The sequence below is a fragment of the Bufo gargarizans genome, chromosome 4, assembly GCF_014858855.1.
Source record: "Bufo gargarizans isolate SCDJY-AF-19 chromosome 4, ASM1485885v1, whole genome shotgun sequence".
NCBI lineage: Eukaryota > Metazoa > Chordata > Amphibia > Anura > Bufonidae > Bufo > Bufo gargarizans.
The window spans coordinates 138,524,271-138,543,070 of record NC_058083.1 but is presented as its reverse complement, the minus strand read 5'-3'; the positions used below and the strand labels follow the sequence as shown (position 1 = coordinate 138,543,070).

Here is an 18,800-nt window from a genome sequence, read left to right as displayed (position 1 = left end):
GTTGCCGAAGCTCACGTCCCAGCTGCTCCTGTAAATACTTGATTGGTGACAAATCTGGAGATCGAGCAGGCTAAGAAAGTGTAATCTGGCGGAGACATTCCTGGGAAACCCTTGCTGTGTGTGGGTGAGCCTTATCCTGCTGATATATGCCAATTGAAAGCCCTGCCACGAGAGGCAACACATGTGCCCACAGGATGTCCTGCAGATATTGTTGAGATGTTAGTTTCCCTCCTATAACTATTAGGCATGACAGCCTGGCATATGCGATGACTCCCCAGAGCATCACACCAGCAGTTGGGTCAGTGTGTCTCTCCACAGCAAGGGCAGGATTAAAGCGCTCACCATGAGGTCTCCATATTTGAACCTGGCCACTGTAGGATCCCAAAAAGAACCTGGATTTATTGTTAAAGATAATACAGTTCCAGTCAGTAACAGTCCAGGTCTTTTGTTCACAACACCACTACAAAGGCGATGGTGGCTGTCTGTCAATGGCAGGACACATAATGGGCACTGTGACACCAAGATTATTTCTGCTAAGGGTCTGGAAATGTTCCAGGCAGAGACAGAGATTTGTAAGGAAGGTTTTACCTGTGTCTGAATTTACTATGAAACTAGACGGCAGGCAATTTATGGAAATGTCCATCCTCTCAGTCCTATGATGCACCCCCTCTCAAAGTCTGTCAACTGGACAGAATGACATTGAATGCATTATGGAGGCATGTCTAGCATGCAACAATCTGTTACCAAGAGGTACACCACCCAAAAGTAGTCTCTGGGAACCTTGTTATAGGGCAGCGAGGGAAGAACTTTTACAATCTTTTGCAGCAAGACCCAGTGTCTAATAATACCATACCTGTAATCATTTACATATCTGCCTGAGACATAGCTGCATTCCGAGGTTTTGCAGCCATCCGATATGTCTATCTTGGTGCGTTATGATTTTTGTCAATGAGTGTATATTAATAAATGTTTTATATACTTCCCAGATAAACATTAGCCATAGAATGGGTGATACAGAAGACTTCAGTGAGCCATAGGGAATTATCTTTCCGATCCCTGATTGGAGCCGTAATAGGTACATGGGGCCTGTACTATACCAATGATTTTCTTCTATAGTATTTGAATCTGACAGAGGTTGACGTATTTCCCAGTGTATACACTCCAACAGTGTGAACAGACCCGAACAGATATAGTGATAGGAAAGGAGAGCTTAGAGGCACATTTGTACTACATTTCTGTGCTGCATTTCATCCCAGTAATTTTACTATGTCATTAATGGGTTCTGCTTCTTGGTGGCCTGGCCACCCATAACATTGGCACCTAAAACTGTTAGTCACACAAGATCCACTGTTTAACAAAACTCAGACTCCAGGGTTTCAAATCTACAAACCTGTGTCCAGTCTGAAACTGTGAAGAGACTCTAAACGGCTGGAGAACAGCTTGTGGCAAACCTTGTGTACCGCTGCCATGTAAGCTTTCCTGAAACTGCATGAAAATCAGGCTGGTCTCTACTATTGACCAATTACCTTAAAAGGTTCTCTTTTTTACTTAGATCCTTGAAAATTGCATGTGTAGCATATGTGAAATTGTAAATGGCTTTGTTTCACACTTGCATCTTGGCTTCAGTTCATAATGGAGCCAAGACAGCTCTCAATTTTCTAACAGATCCTAAAAACATCTTTGTCACGGATCTCATTGACGTTTTTATGGGATCTTCCATGGTGGAAACCTGTTAGATGACATCATAAGACAAAAGTCTATGGGGGCGATTTATCAAAACTGGTACAAAGGAAAACTGGCTTAATTGCCCATAGCAACCAATCAGATTCCATCTTTAATTTTTCAGAGCTCCTTTGGAATCTGATTGGTTGCTACTGGCAACTAAACCAGTTTTCCTTTACACCGGTTTTAATAAATCTCTCCCTATGTGCATTGTTTATTATCAATAATGTATAATGTTTTTTTTGTCATTTGTTTAATATTAATGTTTAATCCTCCTAATTACTATGATGTGGCCTGGATACAGACACGGGCAGCACAATGAAGCAGCCAGTGAATCAGACTTGTGGTTGTGTGGGAGTACATCTACAGGAACATGCCCATGTCTTATAAGATAACACAGCAGCAAGTGAAATAAACATGTTATTATTCACGAATGCCAGACAAGGAAAAGTATATGATAAAGCATTACTTGACGTGCCCTTAAAGGGAACTTTTCGCCATGAAATACAGTGTAATCTGCAGGCGGCATGTTATAGACCAGGAGGAGCTGTGCAGATTGATATATAGTTTTATGGGGAAAAATTCTGTACAACTTGTATGTCATTCATTTACATCCCTGCTTATTCTAAGCTTTGAAGTCAAGGAGATGGTCCTACAAGTGACTGACAGCCTTCCCTCTATACTAATAGGACCACCTCCTTGACTTCAAAGCCAAGAATAAGCAGGAATTTTAAGGAGTGAAATACAAGTTAGGGCTCATGCACACGACCGTATGTATTTTGCAGTCCGCAAAAACAGATCCGCAAAAATACGGATGACGTCCATGTGCATTTTGTATTTTCCAGAACGGAACAGCTGGCCCCTTAATAGAAAGGTCCTATGCCTGGCTGTAAAGCAGACAATAATAGGACATGTTTAATGTTTTGGTGGAACGGAAATACAGACTTACGGAAACAGAATGCACATGCAGTAACCTTCGTTTTTTTGTGGACCCATTGAAATTATTGGTTTCACATAAGGTCTGCAAAAAAAACGGACACGGAAAGAAAATACTTCAGTTATGATTAAGACCAAAAAGTGGTCGAAACATGTTAACTAAAGGGTCACCAGTGTGCAGAGGGGTCCACTGTATGTGATCAATTTTCATCAATAAAGCTGGAGCAACTATCTCACAAGTGCTGGATCAAGCGTTCTCTTTTTTACGGAAAGAAAATACTTTCATGTGCATAAGCCCTTATACTGAATCTTTTCCCATATAACTATATATCAGTCTGCTCAGCTCCTCCTGCTCTAGAACATGCTGCCTGTCACTTACATTGCATTTTACTCAGCTCAGTACCTTGTGTTGGTCCTGTCAGTGATTGACAGACTTCTCTGTATATACTCATAGCTGGCAGGCATAAAGAGGACAGTCCCTGTTTACAACTGAGCAAAGATTTAAATGCATACATTACAAGTTTTACAGTATTTTTCCCTGAAAAAACGATATGTTAATCTGCTCAGCTGCTCCTATAACCTGCTGCCTGCATTGTTCGGTGACAGGTTTAAGATGGATGTCATTTCTCCATTGAATGACTAAGAGCAGACAATTGATAGACCTCTGTGTGGAATCACACAATGCACTGACTATAATACCCACCTAAAACCTCATGTTTCTTTTTCAGGGATGGTTTGGTCCGATGTGAAGCGCCTTTGGTATGATGGCCTGGAAGATTTTTTGGAAGAATCTCGGAATCAGCTCAGCTTTGTGATGAACTCATTGTATTTAGCAACCTTCGCTCTTAAAATAGTGGCCCACAGCAAGGTGAATATACTTTGTGCGACCTGTATCAGCTACAGTCACCTTATAGTAACATTTGTAGTATTGTTGACTCTAGTTTTCCTTACCTTCATATACGAAGTTCTAGACATCAGTGTAAGAGCTCCAGCAATGTTGGGTGGTAAGCCTGGAACACTACCCCGTGCTTACATATCTGACTTTTATAGCTAGGCAAGGGTGTTTCCAGTCCCTCTCTTTAACATCTCATTATATAATATTATATGGATGGTTGAGTTATAATATGAGATCTTCCAGTAATGCAACAATTGTGTTATCATTTGTATTCCACTAATTCACCTCCGCCCCTTGCAGAAATGAACATGAGATGTGACTCCACATCTGTTTCCTTTGCTCCTCTCTTCCAGTTCCACCACATTGCAGAAAGAAAGGACTGGGATGCTTTCCATCCCACACTGGTAGCAGAAGGTCTCTTCGCTTTTGGCAATGTGCTAAGCTATCTGCGTCTTTTCTTCATGTACACAACCAGTTCCATTCTGGGACCGTTACAGGTAAATGCTGTAATACTGCGCTGTACTGACATAATACTCAACATATTATGGGTTGTGACTGTATATAAGTCATTGTAGTGTGCAACTGTCACACAGATTGTTTGTTAAAAAACATATGAAAATCCTATAAAAGCAGAGTTAGATTGAGAGTAGTCTGTACCACAGGTAATAATGGTATTTCTCTCCAATCAACTGGCAACATGAAATACTGACAGGCTCCCTAGTAACAGACAATAATGATTTACTCAGAAACACGGAGACATTTAAGAGAAAACCTAGTTGGCCTCACTGACGGACCTGTCCCCATTTGTGTATAGGGAGAGAACTGTTAATCTATTTGAGCCGAGAAAAGCAGGCTAATCTATGGCTTTATACACTTGCAGGTTGCACACTTCATTCATTTCAGTATGGTAGAGTAGAAAAAGGCTTGAATTACTACAACCCTTTACTTTCCCCCTGCCAGATAGATAGATATCTGTGAAACACTCTCTGTGTGATTGCACCTCTAATGATTTATGATGCTGTGAGTTCCCGCCTGATCACAGGTTTACTGTACTGTACTCATTGCATTATGTGGGTACGGTACAGTAGACTTGCCGTTGGACAGGAACTTACAGCATCATAAATCATTATGCTGTGAGTTCGGGTTAGAGGAGCAGTGTTCTGTCCGAAGGCATGTTTCCCAGACCAAACCTGCTTGTGTGAAACTGGCCTTAATGTATTTCTGTTCAGCTTTTTTACTTGCATTCCCACATTAACAGTCCACAGTCAGGTTATTCACTCGCTGTAGCTTGTACACCAAGTCCTGACCAGTACATTGCAGTTGTCTGTGTTTTTACAAGTTTCCACACACAGAACTCCAAGTTCTGAATTTAAGATCTATTTATACATCAGAGTAGATGTGATCGTTCCTGCAGTAAAATAATTTACTTTATTTTTATAGCTATTAATATCATGGGAAACTCCACCGCTGACAGCATTTCACAACATAACTTTTAGTAAAGTACTGTATTTTGGCAAATTATTTGCTGTACTTCTCTGATACCGATTAGTTATATGATAGTTTCTCCTATAAAGACAACTCTGTTATGAATGGCTGGCAGGGGCAGGCATATGCATATGCATTAACCATTTGTGTGCTGCACTTACACCATATAAACTCTACACAAACACATAGAGAATATATGCTACACAAACACATGTACACCATGTATATGCTAAACATACAGTGATCCCTCAAGATACAATGGCCTCAGGATACAATATTTTCAACATACTGTACAATAGTCATTTCAGCCCCATCGTAAGTTAAAACCAGACTCAATATACAATGACTCAGACTCAGATCCAACCAATCAAGGCCACTTCTCTGGTAAAATAGCTGGATTAGTTGCTAGTTAGCAGCTATTCCTGACTGTTATATCAGTCTTATTTATCTGCTTATTTTTTCTTAAATCTTAATTTTCTCTTATCTTAGATGAAATTTTGGGGCTTTGAAACCAATTACTCAACTTACAATGGTTTCAACTTACAATGGTTGTCCTGGAACCAATTAATATTGTAACTTGAGGGACCACTGTATACACATACACCATAAATACACTACACATACAATGCATTCGGAAAGGCTTCTGACACTTTCCCTTTTGTCACATTTTAGTTTAGTTGACTCTATTCAAGGTGTAGAAACATCTTAAAGATGATCAATAGAAATGACAGGACCCAGAGCTAAATTTCAAATGAGATGGCAAAGGGTCTGAATACTTATGTCCATGTAAAATTTTATGTCCACTGGTGGTAAATTCCTTTGATTGGACATGGTTTGTGTTAAAGGGAATATTAATTATTAATATTTATGCAAATCTCAATTATTAATATTCATAAATATGCGTAAGTCGTCTAGTGATGACTCCGCCTATTTATGCCGAAAATAGGAACTAGCTATACTATCTAGCTAACTAACTACCTCTGATTGCATATACACTACACTGAACTACACTACATGTGACTTACTATCACTATACTAGGGCGGCGACTACTAAAAACACTACACACTGTATTATGAACAATAAAGTATTTATTACATAATACAACTATACAATTCCAATAATGTGCTATATCTATATATATTTATAGATCAATGGATATAAATATATATACATATAGACGCACAAACCCCAGCAAAGTAACAGTACTACAATAAACAATATTATTAAACACAATACAAACCTAACTACACTACACAATACACAATTCCAATTCCACCCCACACACACTATCTATACATTACACTCACACACACATAAATACCAACCCACCCGTCTGGCTACTCACTGTCTCTATGGGGTACAAAGGGTTAACACACACTCAGCTGCTGCTGGGGTAGGCAAAGCAGCAGTGAAGGGGTAAAGGATTACAGGGCAGCTACAGGGCTAACTGGGGCTGCCTCAAGGGTCAATGGGTGGGGGCAGACAGGGCTGAGGTTAATGCTGCAGGAGGTCAGCAGCAGGGGTGAATACTGACTGCAGGAGTTCAGCAGCCGGTGTTAGGGGATGGTTGGTGGAGCAGGAGTTATCGGTGGTATAGGTAAAAAGGTGTTAAATGCCGGAATTGGGGTAAATAAGGGCAGGGGTATTAGGGGTACTGCAATGCTGGAGGGAAAGTGTTACTCAGCCATCTCCAGGGGCATGTGGGGCTCTGCCTCTCTTCCTTCAGGGAGTTGTTCGGTCCATTTTCCTTCATGGAGCTGCTCCCATGTGTGTCTGTTTGAGGCCGTCCCAAGAAAGAGAGCCTTTGTCCTGGCTTGGGCTAATATCAGCCCAAAAGCAGCCCACCTCCCCCCTCTTCAACAGGAGGGTGATGACATCATCGTGGGTGTGTGACGGAATGCTTGAACTTCCAGTTGGCCCCCTGAGGCTAGCTCAGGATCTGTACAGACAAAGGAATAAAAGGACTTCCTGCCCAAGGTGTAAATGAGAGCATCCCCCCAGATACACCATAGCACCACACACGCCTACCTCATAACAATCCCTAAACAGAACTAGGCTGATATATATGCATATATACATTACTCAACCTGGGGATCATATCAGTATATATATATATATATATATATATATATATATACATATATACCTACACAACCTGGGGGAACTTAGGTATACATGCATAGACATACACACAACCTGGACAGATCCACATACTGGGCCCACATTCAGGGGACCCATATGTGTCCACTTGCCATGCAAGGACAATATATATATATATATATATATATATATATATATTCCAATGTCACCCTTCCCTCTACAGTTTGAAAATACATAGTCCTGTCTATATAAAGTGTCGCAGCTGACAATGCATATCAGAGCAAAAACCAAGTCATGAGGCGGAAAGAACTGCCTGTGGAGCCCAGAGACAGGATTGTATAGAGGTAAAGATCTGAAGAAGGGTACAAAAAATTTCTGCTGCACTGAAAGTTCCCAAGAGCATAATGTCCTATATACAGACGTGGACAAAATTGTTGGTACCCTTTGGTCAATGAAAGAAAAAGTCACAATGGTCACAGAAATAACTTTAATCTGACAAAAGTAATAATAAATTAAAATTCTATAAATGTTAACCAATGAAAGTCAGACATTGTTTTTCAACCATGCTTCAACAGAATTATGTAAAAAAATAAACTCATGAAACAGGCATGGACAAAAATGATGGTACCCCTAACTTAATATTTTGTTGCGCAACCTTTTGAGGCAATCACTGCAATCAAACGCTTCCTGTAACTGTCAATGAGACATCTGCACCTCTCAGCAGGTATTTTGGCCCACTCCTCATGAGCAAACTGCTCCAGTTGTGTCCGGTTTGAAGGGTGCCTTTTCCAGACTGCATGTTTCAGCTCCTTCCAAAGATGCTCAATAGGATTGAGGTCAGGGCTCATAGAAGGCCACTTTAGAATAGTCCAATTTTTTCCTCTTAGCCATTCTTGGGTGTTTTTAGCGGTGTGTTTTGGGTCATTGTCCTGTTGCAAGACCCATGACCTGCGACTGAGACCAAGCTTTCTGACACTGGCTAGTACATTTCTCTCTAGAATTCCTTGATAGTCTTGAGATTTCATTGTACCCTGCACAGATTCAAGACACCCTGTGCCAGACGCAGCAAAGCAGCCCCAGAACATAACAGAGCCTCCTCCATGTTTCACAGTAGGGACAGTGTTCTTTTCTTGATATGCTTCATTTTTTCGTCTGTGAACATACAGCTGATGTGCCTTGGCAAAAACTTCGATTTTTGTCTCATCTGTCCACAGGACATTCTCCCAGAAGCTTTGTGGCTTGTCAACATGTAGTTTGGCATATTCCAGTCTTGCTTTTTTATGATTCGTTTTCAACAATGGTGTCCTCCTTGGTCGTCTCCCATGTAGTCCACTTTGGCTCAAACAACGACGGATGGTGCGATCTGACACTGATGTTCCTTGAGCATGAAGTTCACCTTGAATCTCTTTAGAAGTCTTTCTAGGCTCTTTTGTTACCATTCGGATTATCCGTCTCTTAGATTTGTCATCAATTTTCCTCCTGCGGCCACGTCCAGGGAGGTTGGCTACAGTCCCATGGATCTTAAACTTATGAATAATATGTGCAACTGTACTCACAGGAACATCTAGTTGCTTGGAGATGGTCTTATAGCCTTTACCTTTAACATGCTTGTCTATAATTTTCTTTCTGATCTCTTGAGACAGCTCTTTCCTTTGCTTCCTCTGGTCCATGTCGAGTGTGGTACACACCATATCACCAAACAACACAGTGATTACCTGGAGCCATATATATAGGCCCAATGGCTGATTACAAGGTTGTAGACACCTGTGATGCTAATTAGTGGACACACCTTGAATTAACATGTCCCTTTGGTCACATTATGTTCTGTGTTTTCTAGGGGTACCATCATTTTTGTCCATGCCTGTTTCATGAGTTTATTTTTTTACATAATTCTGTTGAAGCATGGTTGAAAAACAATGTCTGACTTTCATTGGTTAACATTTATAGAATTTTAATTTATTATTACTTTTGTCAGATTAAAGTTATTTCTGTGACCATTGTGACTTTTTCTTTCATTGACCAAAGGGTACCAACAATTTTGTCCACGTCTGTAATTCTTAAACTGGCTTCCTGTCCACACATAAGAAGCTGTGTTATTTGTGTTATTCTGAGTGTTACATGACACAACTGAGGATCAGAAGGGAGGTTATAACTCACAAATACATTCACTGGTAAGAAAATTACATTCACTTCAATTCACATCCTATACCTTTTTAATAACAAGTCAGAGAATAAAAAAATGTTTGTGGGAGTGCTTCTTTAAAGGGCATCTGTCAGCAGATTTGTACCTATGAAACTGGCTGACCTGTTACATGTGTACTTGGCAGCTGAATGCATCTGTTCATATGTGCCCTCATTGCTGAGAAAAATTTGGTTTTAATATATGAAAAGGAGCCTCTAGGAGCAACTGGGGTATTGCCATTACACCAAGAAGCTATGCTTTGCACTTTTATTGACAGGGCCAGGCAGTAAAAATGTAATCATGCCTGTCCCTGTTCAGGGCCGTCTTTACCAAGGGGCAGAAGGGGCAGCTGCCCCGGGCACAGTTGCTCCTGGGGGGCCCAAGGTAGCTGCCTATTGAGCCCTGCTAGCTACTGCCCCGGGTGTCAAGCTGTCTGTGTTAAAGTTGTGATCTAGGACCTTAGATGACATCATCACCATGTGACCAGTAACCTAGCAATTACTGGTCACATGGCTATGAGGTCATCACAGTTCCTAGCAGGAGTGTTGCAGAAGGTAACTGTGGAGCTTTTTTGTGTGAGGAATACATCAGAAAAAGGTGACAGGGGCTGTTATGTTAATATACTGTAAACTACTGTATAGTGGGGTTCTGTATACTGTGGGGGGCTGTATATTGTGTGGGACTGTATACTGTGTGGTGGGCTGTATACTGTGTGGGGCTGTATACTGTGGGGGCTGTATACTGTGTGGTGGGCTGTATACTGTGGTGGCTGTATACTGTGTGGTGGGCTGTATACTGTGTGGTGGGCTGTATACTGTGTGGGGGCCTGTATACTGTGTGGTGGGCTGTATACTGTGTGGTGGGGCTGTATACTGTGTGGTGGGGCTGTATACTGTGCGGGGGGGGGGCTGTATACTGTGTGGGGGGGCCTGTATACTGTGGGTGCAGTATAGTGTGGAGTGCTATACTGCTTTACTGTATAGTGTGGGGGGCTGTATCGTGTATAGTTTGGGGTGCTGTATACAGTGAGGTGTTGTATACTGTGAGGTGTTGTATACTGTGGGGTGCTGTATACTGTGGGCTGCTATACTGCTCTACTATATACTGTGGGGTACTGTATAGTGTGGGGTGCTATAATGCATACTGTGTGGTGCTGTATACTATAGGGTGCTATACTGCATACTGTGGGGTTCTGGGGTGCACTGTAACACTAGGGTGAGCCGAGCCCTGGTCTCCTTCCTGCAGAGCGGTGCCCACTTCCAGCCTGAGCCCAGCTGCCCAGAGCACTGATCCTGAGCCGCTGGAGTCTTCAGAACTGGAAGTATTTACAGTCATTCACTGGACTCTACCAGATGTGTGGATTTTTTGTGTGTGTGTTGTGGTGGAGGCGTGATTGCCTGCTAAGGTGTGGGAAGGCGGGATCCAGGGGGCCCAAGTACATTTTTGCCCAGGGTCCAATCAATATTAAAGACGGCCCTGTCCCTGTTAATTAAAGTGCAGAGGCCGCAGCAGTTGCAGAGACAGAAGAGTTTCTAGGTGCTCCTAAAGGCTCATTTGCATATATTACAATTTAATGTTTCTCTGCAATTCCGGCACGTATGAACATGGGATCAACACAGCTGCCAAGTACACATGCAACAAGTCAGCCAGTTTCATAGCTACAAATCTGCTGATAGATGCCCTTTCAATGGAAGACGTTTGAAACGTCAAATACTCTTCCTAGAGCTGGCCACACCTCCTTACTAAGTAATCACTAGTGAAGGACCTTGGTAAGAGAGGTAAAAAGAGAAAATCCAATCTGGGCTTTATGGCAGAATGGCCAGAAAAAAGCCTTTCCTTAGTAAAATACATATGGAAGCCCAGCTGGAGTTTGCAAGAAAGCACCTAAAGGACTCTCAGGGTGCATTCACACGACCATAAGTGTTTTGCGGTCCACAAATTGCGGATCCGCAAAACACGGATACTGGGCATGTGCGGCGCTATATAGAGAATGCCTATTCTTGTCCGCAAGAATAGGACATGCTCCATATTTTTTGCCGGGCCGCGGAACGGAACAACACGGTGTGCTGTCCACATTGAAATGAATGGGTCTGCATCCACGAATGCAGATCCATTTATACGGTCGTGTTAATGTACCCTCAGACTGTGAGAAACAAAATCCTCTGGTTTAATTAAAAACCAAGATTGAACTTTTTGACCTAAATTGTTAACGTTATGATTTTAGGAAACCAGGTACTGCACATCACTTGGCAATACTATCCCTACAGGGAAACTGATCAGGTTTGAGGGAAAGCTGAATGGAGCAAATTAAAGAGATATTCTTAATGAAGACCGGATCCCAAAAAATTGGACCTCAGACTGCGCTGAAGTTTCATCTTTCAACGAGACAATGACTGTAAGCACCAGGGCCGTTGCTAGGGTCTCAAAGCATTCGGGGCCCAAGCCCCAATGATTATGGCCCAGTTCTCTAAGGCTACTTTCACACGAGCAGTAGCCTTCTCTGGCAGGCTGTTCCGGCGGGACAACAGCCTGCCGGATCCGTGCTACTGCTAGTTCACCGTGCTGCTGGAAGTCCGCTCCGGTCCCATTCATTATATAAAAACATGCAGAGAGGCGACTAGAATAAAACTGAAGCATGCTGTAGTTTTTTCAGCCCACCTCTCGGCATGTTAGCCGTGCTGCGGCCGGATATCCAGCCCGCCCCCATTATAGTGAATGGGACCATAGCGGACTTCCGGCGGCATAGTGCACTAGCGGTAGCACGGATCCGGCAGGCTGTTCCCCCACTGGAACAGCCTGCTGGAGAAGGATACTGCTAGTGTGAAAGTAGCCTAAGTCGACCCTCCCCGCACACACTGCATTTTACTGTACTCGCTATACAGCAGCACTTACCTCTGACATCCAGGGCCTCTCAGGTGACGTCTCCTCTGATGTAGATCTTCTCTGTCATCATCTTCTCCACTCAATCCAGAGACCTTCTTTCAGCTGTGCCTCGTCTCTGCAGAGTGTAACCCACAGCATCTTAGGTTTTGCACATTTCTATCATCATCCCACAACCTGGAGTCCCCACAGTATTATCCTGCTGCTCACTGTGCTCCCCAATACCCCCAAATACTATCCTGAAGAAATATTAGTGCCCCCATAGTAATAGTGCTGCTCCAAGAACCACCAATAGTAATTCTCTTCTAGAGTGCCCTCATTAGTAATACTGCCCCTACTGTGCCCCCAACAGTGATAATGCTCCCCAAGAGTGCCTCCATTAGTAGAAGAGCCCTCCTTTATTAATAATGCCCTCACAGACCCCCCAGTACAAATAAGGCCCCCCTATTGTTCCCCCAGTTGTAATAAAGCTCTCTACAGACCCCTCAGTAGTAATAAGGCCCCCCATAGTGCTATTATTAGAAATAAGGGGGATCTATAAGACCCTCCTATAGAGCCCCCACAGTTGAAATGCCCCCACAGTGCCCCCAGTATTTATAATGCCCCTCCTATTATACAGGTTAAAAACTCAGAAAATTTGAATATTGTGCAAAAAATAATTTATTTCAGTAAGGCCTCATGCACACGGCCGTGTTCCGCGGCCGAGAGCGGACCGTGGAAACCCGGCCGGGATTCCTCCTGACAGCATGAGCGCACGGCGTCATTGGTTGCTATGACGCCGTGCGCTTCATGCAGCCGCTGCTGTACAGTAATACACTAGTAGCGCTCATGCTGTCAGGAGGAATCCCGGCCGGGTTTCCACGGTCCGCTCTCGGCCGCGGAACACGGCCGTGTGCATGAGGCCTTATGCAACTTAAAATTGAATATTGTGAAAAGGTTCAATATTCTAGGCTCAAAGTGTCACACTCTAGTCAGCTAATTAATCCATACCCCCTGAGCAAAGGGAACCTGAGATTGTGACTTTGGGGTTTTCATAAGCTGCAAGCCATAATCATCCAAATTATAACAAATATCTCGCTTTGCATGTCATGAGTCTATCTCATATATTAGTTTCACCTTTTAAGTTGCATTACTGAAATACACTGCCTGTCCAAAAAAAAGTTGCCACCTGGATTTAACCAAGCAAATAGTTATGAGCCTCCTATTGCATAATTACTGCATGGGCGATTATCTTTCAGCTGGCAATAAGTTATTTAACCCCAACTGGTACAATGAGTTGCTTCTCATCTCTTAAACAACCATGTCGAAAGACACATCTCGTGGTCGTGTAAAAGATGTTAGTCTGTTTAAGAAGGGTCAAATCATCGGCATGCATCAAGCAGAGAAAACATCTAAGGAGATTGCAGAAACTACTAAAATTGGGTTAAGAACTGTCCAACACATTATTATAAACTGAAAGTATAGTGGGACTCATCATATTCGAGGAAGAAATGTGACTGGAAAAAAATCCTGAATGATCGTGATTGGTGATCACTTAAACATTTGGTGAAATCAATTCGAAGAAAAACAGCAGTAGAACTCAGGGCTATGTTTAATAGTGAAAGTAAGAGCATTTCAAAATGCACAACTCAAGGGATTGGGACTGAACAGCTTTGTAGCCGTAAGAAAAACACTAATCAGTGAGGCTAACCAGAAAAAAAGGCTTTCATTTGCTAGGGAGCATAAAGATTGGACTCTGGAGCAAGAAGGTCATTTGGTCTGATGAGTCCAGATTTACCCTGTTCCAGAGTGATGGACGCATCAGGGTAAGAAGAGAGGCAGATGAAGTGATGCACCCATCATGCCTAGTGCCTACTGTACAAGCCTGTGGGGGCAGTGCTATGATCTGGGGTTGCTGCAGTTGGTCAGGTCTAGGTTCAGCAACAGTATGTGCTCCAAGAACGAGGTCAGCTGACTACTTGAACATACTGAATGACCAGGTTATTCCATACATTTTTTTCTTCCCTGATGTCACGGGCATATTTCAAGATGACAATGCCAGGATTCATCGGGCTCAAATTGCGAAAGAGTGGTTTAGGGAGCATGAGTGTCACGGATGGTGTTGCAGAAAACAAGAAGTAACAAATAAAGATCTGACTGACTTGATCCCAAACTAAGGAACAAAAGGGTGAGCCCTATTAAAGCCCTATAGCTCTCCCTGACTGCTCAGCCCATGCAAAGATCTCTGTGATAGAATGTTGCATGTCCACGTACCTAGACTGAGTGACACCTGAAAACCCTATAATAGTGAGGGGACACGACCACCGGCTCCCTGCACTTAATACGGAGGGAGTCAGGGTCACCTAGAATTAAGCCAACATGAAAACACAAATAAAGGGATAGACTTAACTGAGAAACCAGCAGTAGCAAACTTCTAGCAATGAGCACAATCCAGGAAGTAGTATAAACCGCAAAGTGAGGCAGTATGGGAGGGGATATAAAGGGAGGCAATCACTGCTAATAGATGACAGCTGGAAGAGGGAGAAGAGATGTCAAAGCGAAACCAAAACAAAAGAACATCATGCAAGAAGTACTGAAAAACGTCTGTCAGAACTTCTCAGAGATCTGGCGGTGACAATGAGACATCATTTTCACACAAATGGATTGGCCACCACAGAGTCCAGACCTTAACCCCATTAAGAATCTTTGGGATGTGCTGGAGAAAGCTTTGCGCAGCGGTCAGACTCTACCATCATTAATGCAAGATCTTGGTGAAAAATTAATGCAACACTGGATGGAAATAAATCTTGTGACATTGCAGAAGCTTATTCAAACAATGCCACAGCGAATGCGTGCCGTAATCAAAGCTAAAGGCGGTCCACAATATTAGATTGTGTGACCTTTTTTTTTTTGGTGGCAACTTTTTTTTTTGGACAGGCAGTGTAAATGAGTTGCACCTGTAATGCTCTCCCTTGCAGTGCCCCCTTTAGTGATATTCCTCCTCGTAGTGTCCTCACGAATTATAATTCCTCAGCCCCTCCACCACACAGTCCCATGTAAATAACACTATTTTCCTCCCTCCGCCATAGAGTCCCATGTAAATAACATCACACCATCTCTCCGGCCCCCTCCAATATACAGTCCCATGTAAAAAAAATCACTTCTCTCTCTTCAGCCCCTCAAATATACAGTCCCATGTAAATAATATCACACACTCCCCAGCCGCCTACAACATGCAGTCCCATGTAAACAGCATCTCCCCCTCAAAATTCAGTCCCATGTAAATAACATTACTCCCTCTCACAGCCACCTCAAACATACAGTCCCATGTAAATAACATCACCCCTCCCACAGCAGCCTTCAACATACAGTCCCATGTAAATAACATCACCCCCTCCCACTGCCACCTCCAACATGCAGCCTCAAGTAAATAACATCACTCCTGAACAATTAGTCCCATGATAACATCCCTCCCTTCAGCCCTAACATACAGTCCCAGTTAAATAACCACAACTCCCAGCATTGCTCTGCCTCTCCCTTCACTTACCTCTCCTCATGTAGCAGACTTCACTACAGTTTCTTCTTCAGGACTTCTCCTCTTCAATGCCGTCCTCTCCTGCACTGCTCACATGATGGTGACATCATCGCAGGTCCTCCTTAACCCCTGCCTTCTGCACTGATCACATGACCTGTGATGTCATCACAGGTCCTTAAAGTATAACTGTCATCTTTTTTTTTGGAGTATTGGATTGTGGTGATTATAATCTCCTTGGCGACCCTATTTCAACTTTTCACTGTGTATTCAATTACCCCTTATTCCACAGTTTTGTTCCCTGTATTGCCTACTTTTATCTGTGCTTAAAACTGATGGCATACGGATATCATCCGTTTTTTTTTGCGGATCCGCAATTTGCCCGCAAAACACATATGGCTGTGTTGAGTCTTATGACAAGACTAATAGTCTTTTCATAAGACTATGAAACCAATAGATGGCGTTGTTCATGACTCATGAACAGACCATCTATTGGTTTCATAGTCTTATGACAAGACTATTAGTCTTGTCATAAGACTATGAAACCAGTAGATGGCGCTGTTCATCTTGTTGGGGCACTAGTAAGTGTGACACACTGCTCAACAGAGTCCACACTCCGTGTAGCACTCAGCTTATAATAGCCTGCGCTAACACTGAGGTGTATATCGGATTGCTGCTATCATTCACACATCTTCTAGCACTTTATCTGGGGTAATATAAGCTTGCTAGGGTGTATCTGAGGACTATTGCCCTGCTTGTAATGACTCATGAACAGCACCATCTATTGTTTTTTCAGTCTTATGACAAGATCCTGGTACAAGTTAAATTTAACGGGGTCGTGTCACTTCAGCAAATAGCATTTATCATGTAGAGAAAGTTATTACCAGGCTCTTAATAATGTATTGTGGTTTTGTGGTTGTCTATATTGCCTACTTTGCTGGTTTAATTCATTTTTCCATCGCATTATACACTGCTCAGTTCCACGGGTTACGACCACCCTGCAATGCAGCGGTTGAAAACTGGCCACAGCAAATTAAAAATTCTTGAAGCAACTTCTTCTTTGAGAAGATTATTTTGTTTATTTGGAGACAAGAGCAGCAAGACAGAGTAAAAATAAATATAAAAGTCAGGCAGATTATGGCATGAAGATGAAAGTGTGAAGCAGCGGGGGTAAAAAGACAGTGTCTGCTTAAAATTCCCAGACACAGTTTCTTATACCCCTGAGGACAAAGTAATAATTAGTAGTGTGCTGAAGTCCATAAGCTTCAATGTTACTCACACAGATTACATCATTCTTCTAAGTAACCACTGATCTACATAAGTTACACCTACAACAACGTCTAATTGGACAAAAGTTTCTTATCATGACCACTTCATGCGGAAATAATTTATTCAATGGGCCTTCCATTAATCCACTCCAATTTTAGTACCAATCTCTATTATATTTCCAAGGAGCCATATGGGACATAAAACCAAAAGTGGGCCCCTTCATTTATCACCTATCCAACACCAAGGATCGAACATGATGATAAACATGCTAATGGCCTACTTCAGTTTCAATAGACAAGTACATTTATCCTGGCCCAGCATTACATCATGACTAGGGATGAGTGGACCCGTGGGTGTTCGGGTTCGCCAGGTTCAGTTGAACTTCGGGTCAAAGTTTGGGTTCGGGACCTGAACTTGAACTGAACTTGAATTTAAACCCGGACCCCATTGAAGTCAATGGGGACCCGAACTTTGGTGCACTAAAATGGCTTTAAAATAGTCATAGTAAGGGCTAGAGGGCGGGAAAAGAAAGCAAAATGGGGGTAAGAGCAGAACAATTGCCCTGCAAACAAACTTGGATAGGTAAATGACTTTAAATATTATAGATTATAAAAAATAATAATTTTGAACTAGGATGCGGAGGTAAAAGTGGAGTAGGAGGTTGAGGAGGCGGTAGACGCGGTGTAGGTGGAAGTGGCGGTGGAGGAGAAGGAGATAGCCAAGATAGTTATTTTTTTTTCATTTATTTAGTAATTTTTTATAAATTTGGGAAAAGAGAAAGCAAAGGGAAAGTGCGCTGGCGTATAACAATGGCTGGGTGCGGACGGTATACTTGTCTATTCAGCACAAGGTACAGACAAGTCCTGTGGGATCCATGACTGGTTCATTTTAATGAACATGAGCTGCGATTGTCTGTGATCACTCCCCCGCCATGCTAGACACACGTTCAGACAATACACTGGCCGCAGGGCAGACCAGCATCTCCAAGGCGTAAAGGGCAAGCTGAGGCCATGTGCCCAATTTGGAGACCCATCAGTTGAATAGGGCAGACCCATCAGTCAGACACGTACTGTTCCACCATGTTGATGAAATGCTGCCTCCTGCTAAGACGTTCCATATCAGCTGGTGGTGCTGGTTGTTGTGGCGTTCTGACAAAGCTTTTCCACATTTCGGCCATGCTAACCCTCCCTTCTGAGGTGCTGGCGGTGCCCCAGCTTCTTTGGCGAACTCTTTCTCCTCCTCTGCCTTCGCCTTGTGCTTCCACACCGCTGTCAGGTGTGAATGCCATCAGCAGCGCGTCTACCAGTGTGCCCTTCTACTCGTGCATCTTCCAATCACGCTCCAGTGACGGAATTATGGACGGCATGTTGTCCTTGTAGCAGGGATCCAGCAGGGCAGCCACCCAGTAATCAGCACTGCTTAGGATGTGGGCAACTCGGCGGTCATTGCGCAGGCACTGCAGCAGGTAGTCGGTCGTGTGTGCCAGGATGCCCAGAGGCAACGATAAGCTGTCCTCTGTAGAAGGTGCATCGTCTGTGTCCTCTGTATCCCCCCAGCCATGCTCCAGTGATGCCCATGATCTGCTTTGGGTGCCACCCTGCTGTGAACACAGTTCCTCCTCATCATCCTCCTCCTCCTCCTCCTCCAGAACTGTGTCCTGGCTGGACAGTTCGGTTCCTGCCTCTGTTGGTGCAGGAACCCACCCTCCGAGCCACTTGTGAATGACTGGCCTGATAACCGTGGAAATTATCCCTCTTCCTCCTCCTCTTCCATCATCACCTGAAGTGTTTTTTCAAGGAGACATAGAACTGGGATAGTA

At 43.2% G+C, this 18,800-nt stretch overlaps 1 protein-coding gene across 2 annotated transcripts in view; it reads left to right on the top strand.

Annotated features, from left to right (window-relative positions):
* The window catches only part of TRPC1 (transient receptor potential cation channel subfamily C member 1), a 159,578-nt gene that overhangs the window by 90,194 nt on the left and 50,584 nt on the right, over window positions 1-18,800 (top strand). For both annotated transcript variants that reach the window (XM_044289916.1, XM_044289915.1), the window contains 2 exons: window positions 3,387-3,526; window positions 3,907-4,050. In XM_044289916.1, coding sequence (XP_044145851.1) covers window positions 3,387-3,526; window positions 3,907-4,050 — 284 coding nt within the window. The remainder of the gene's footprint in view (window positions 1-3,386; window positions 3,527-3,906; window positions 4,051-18,800) is intronic.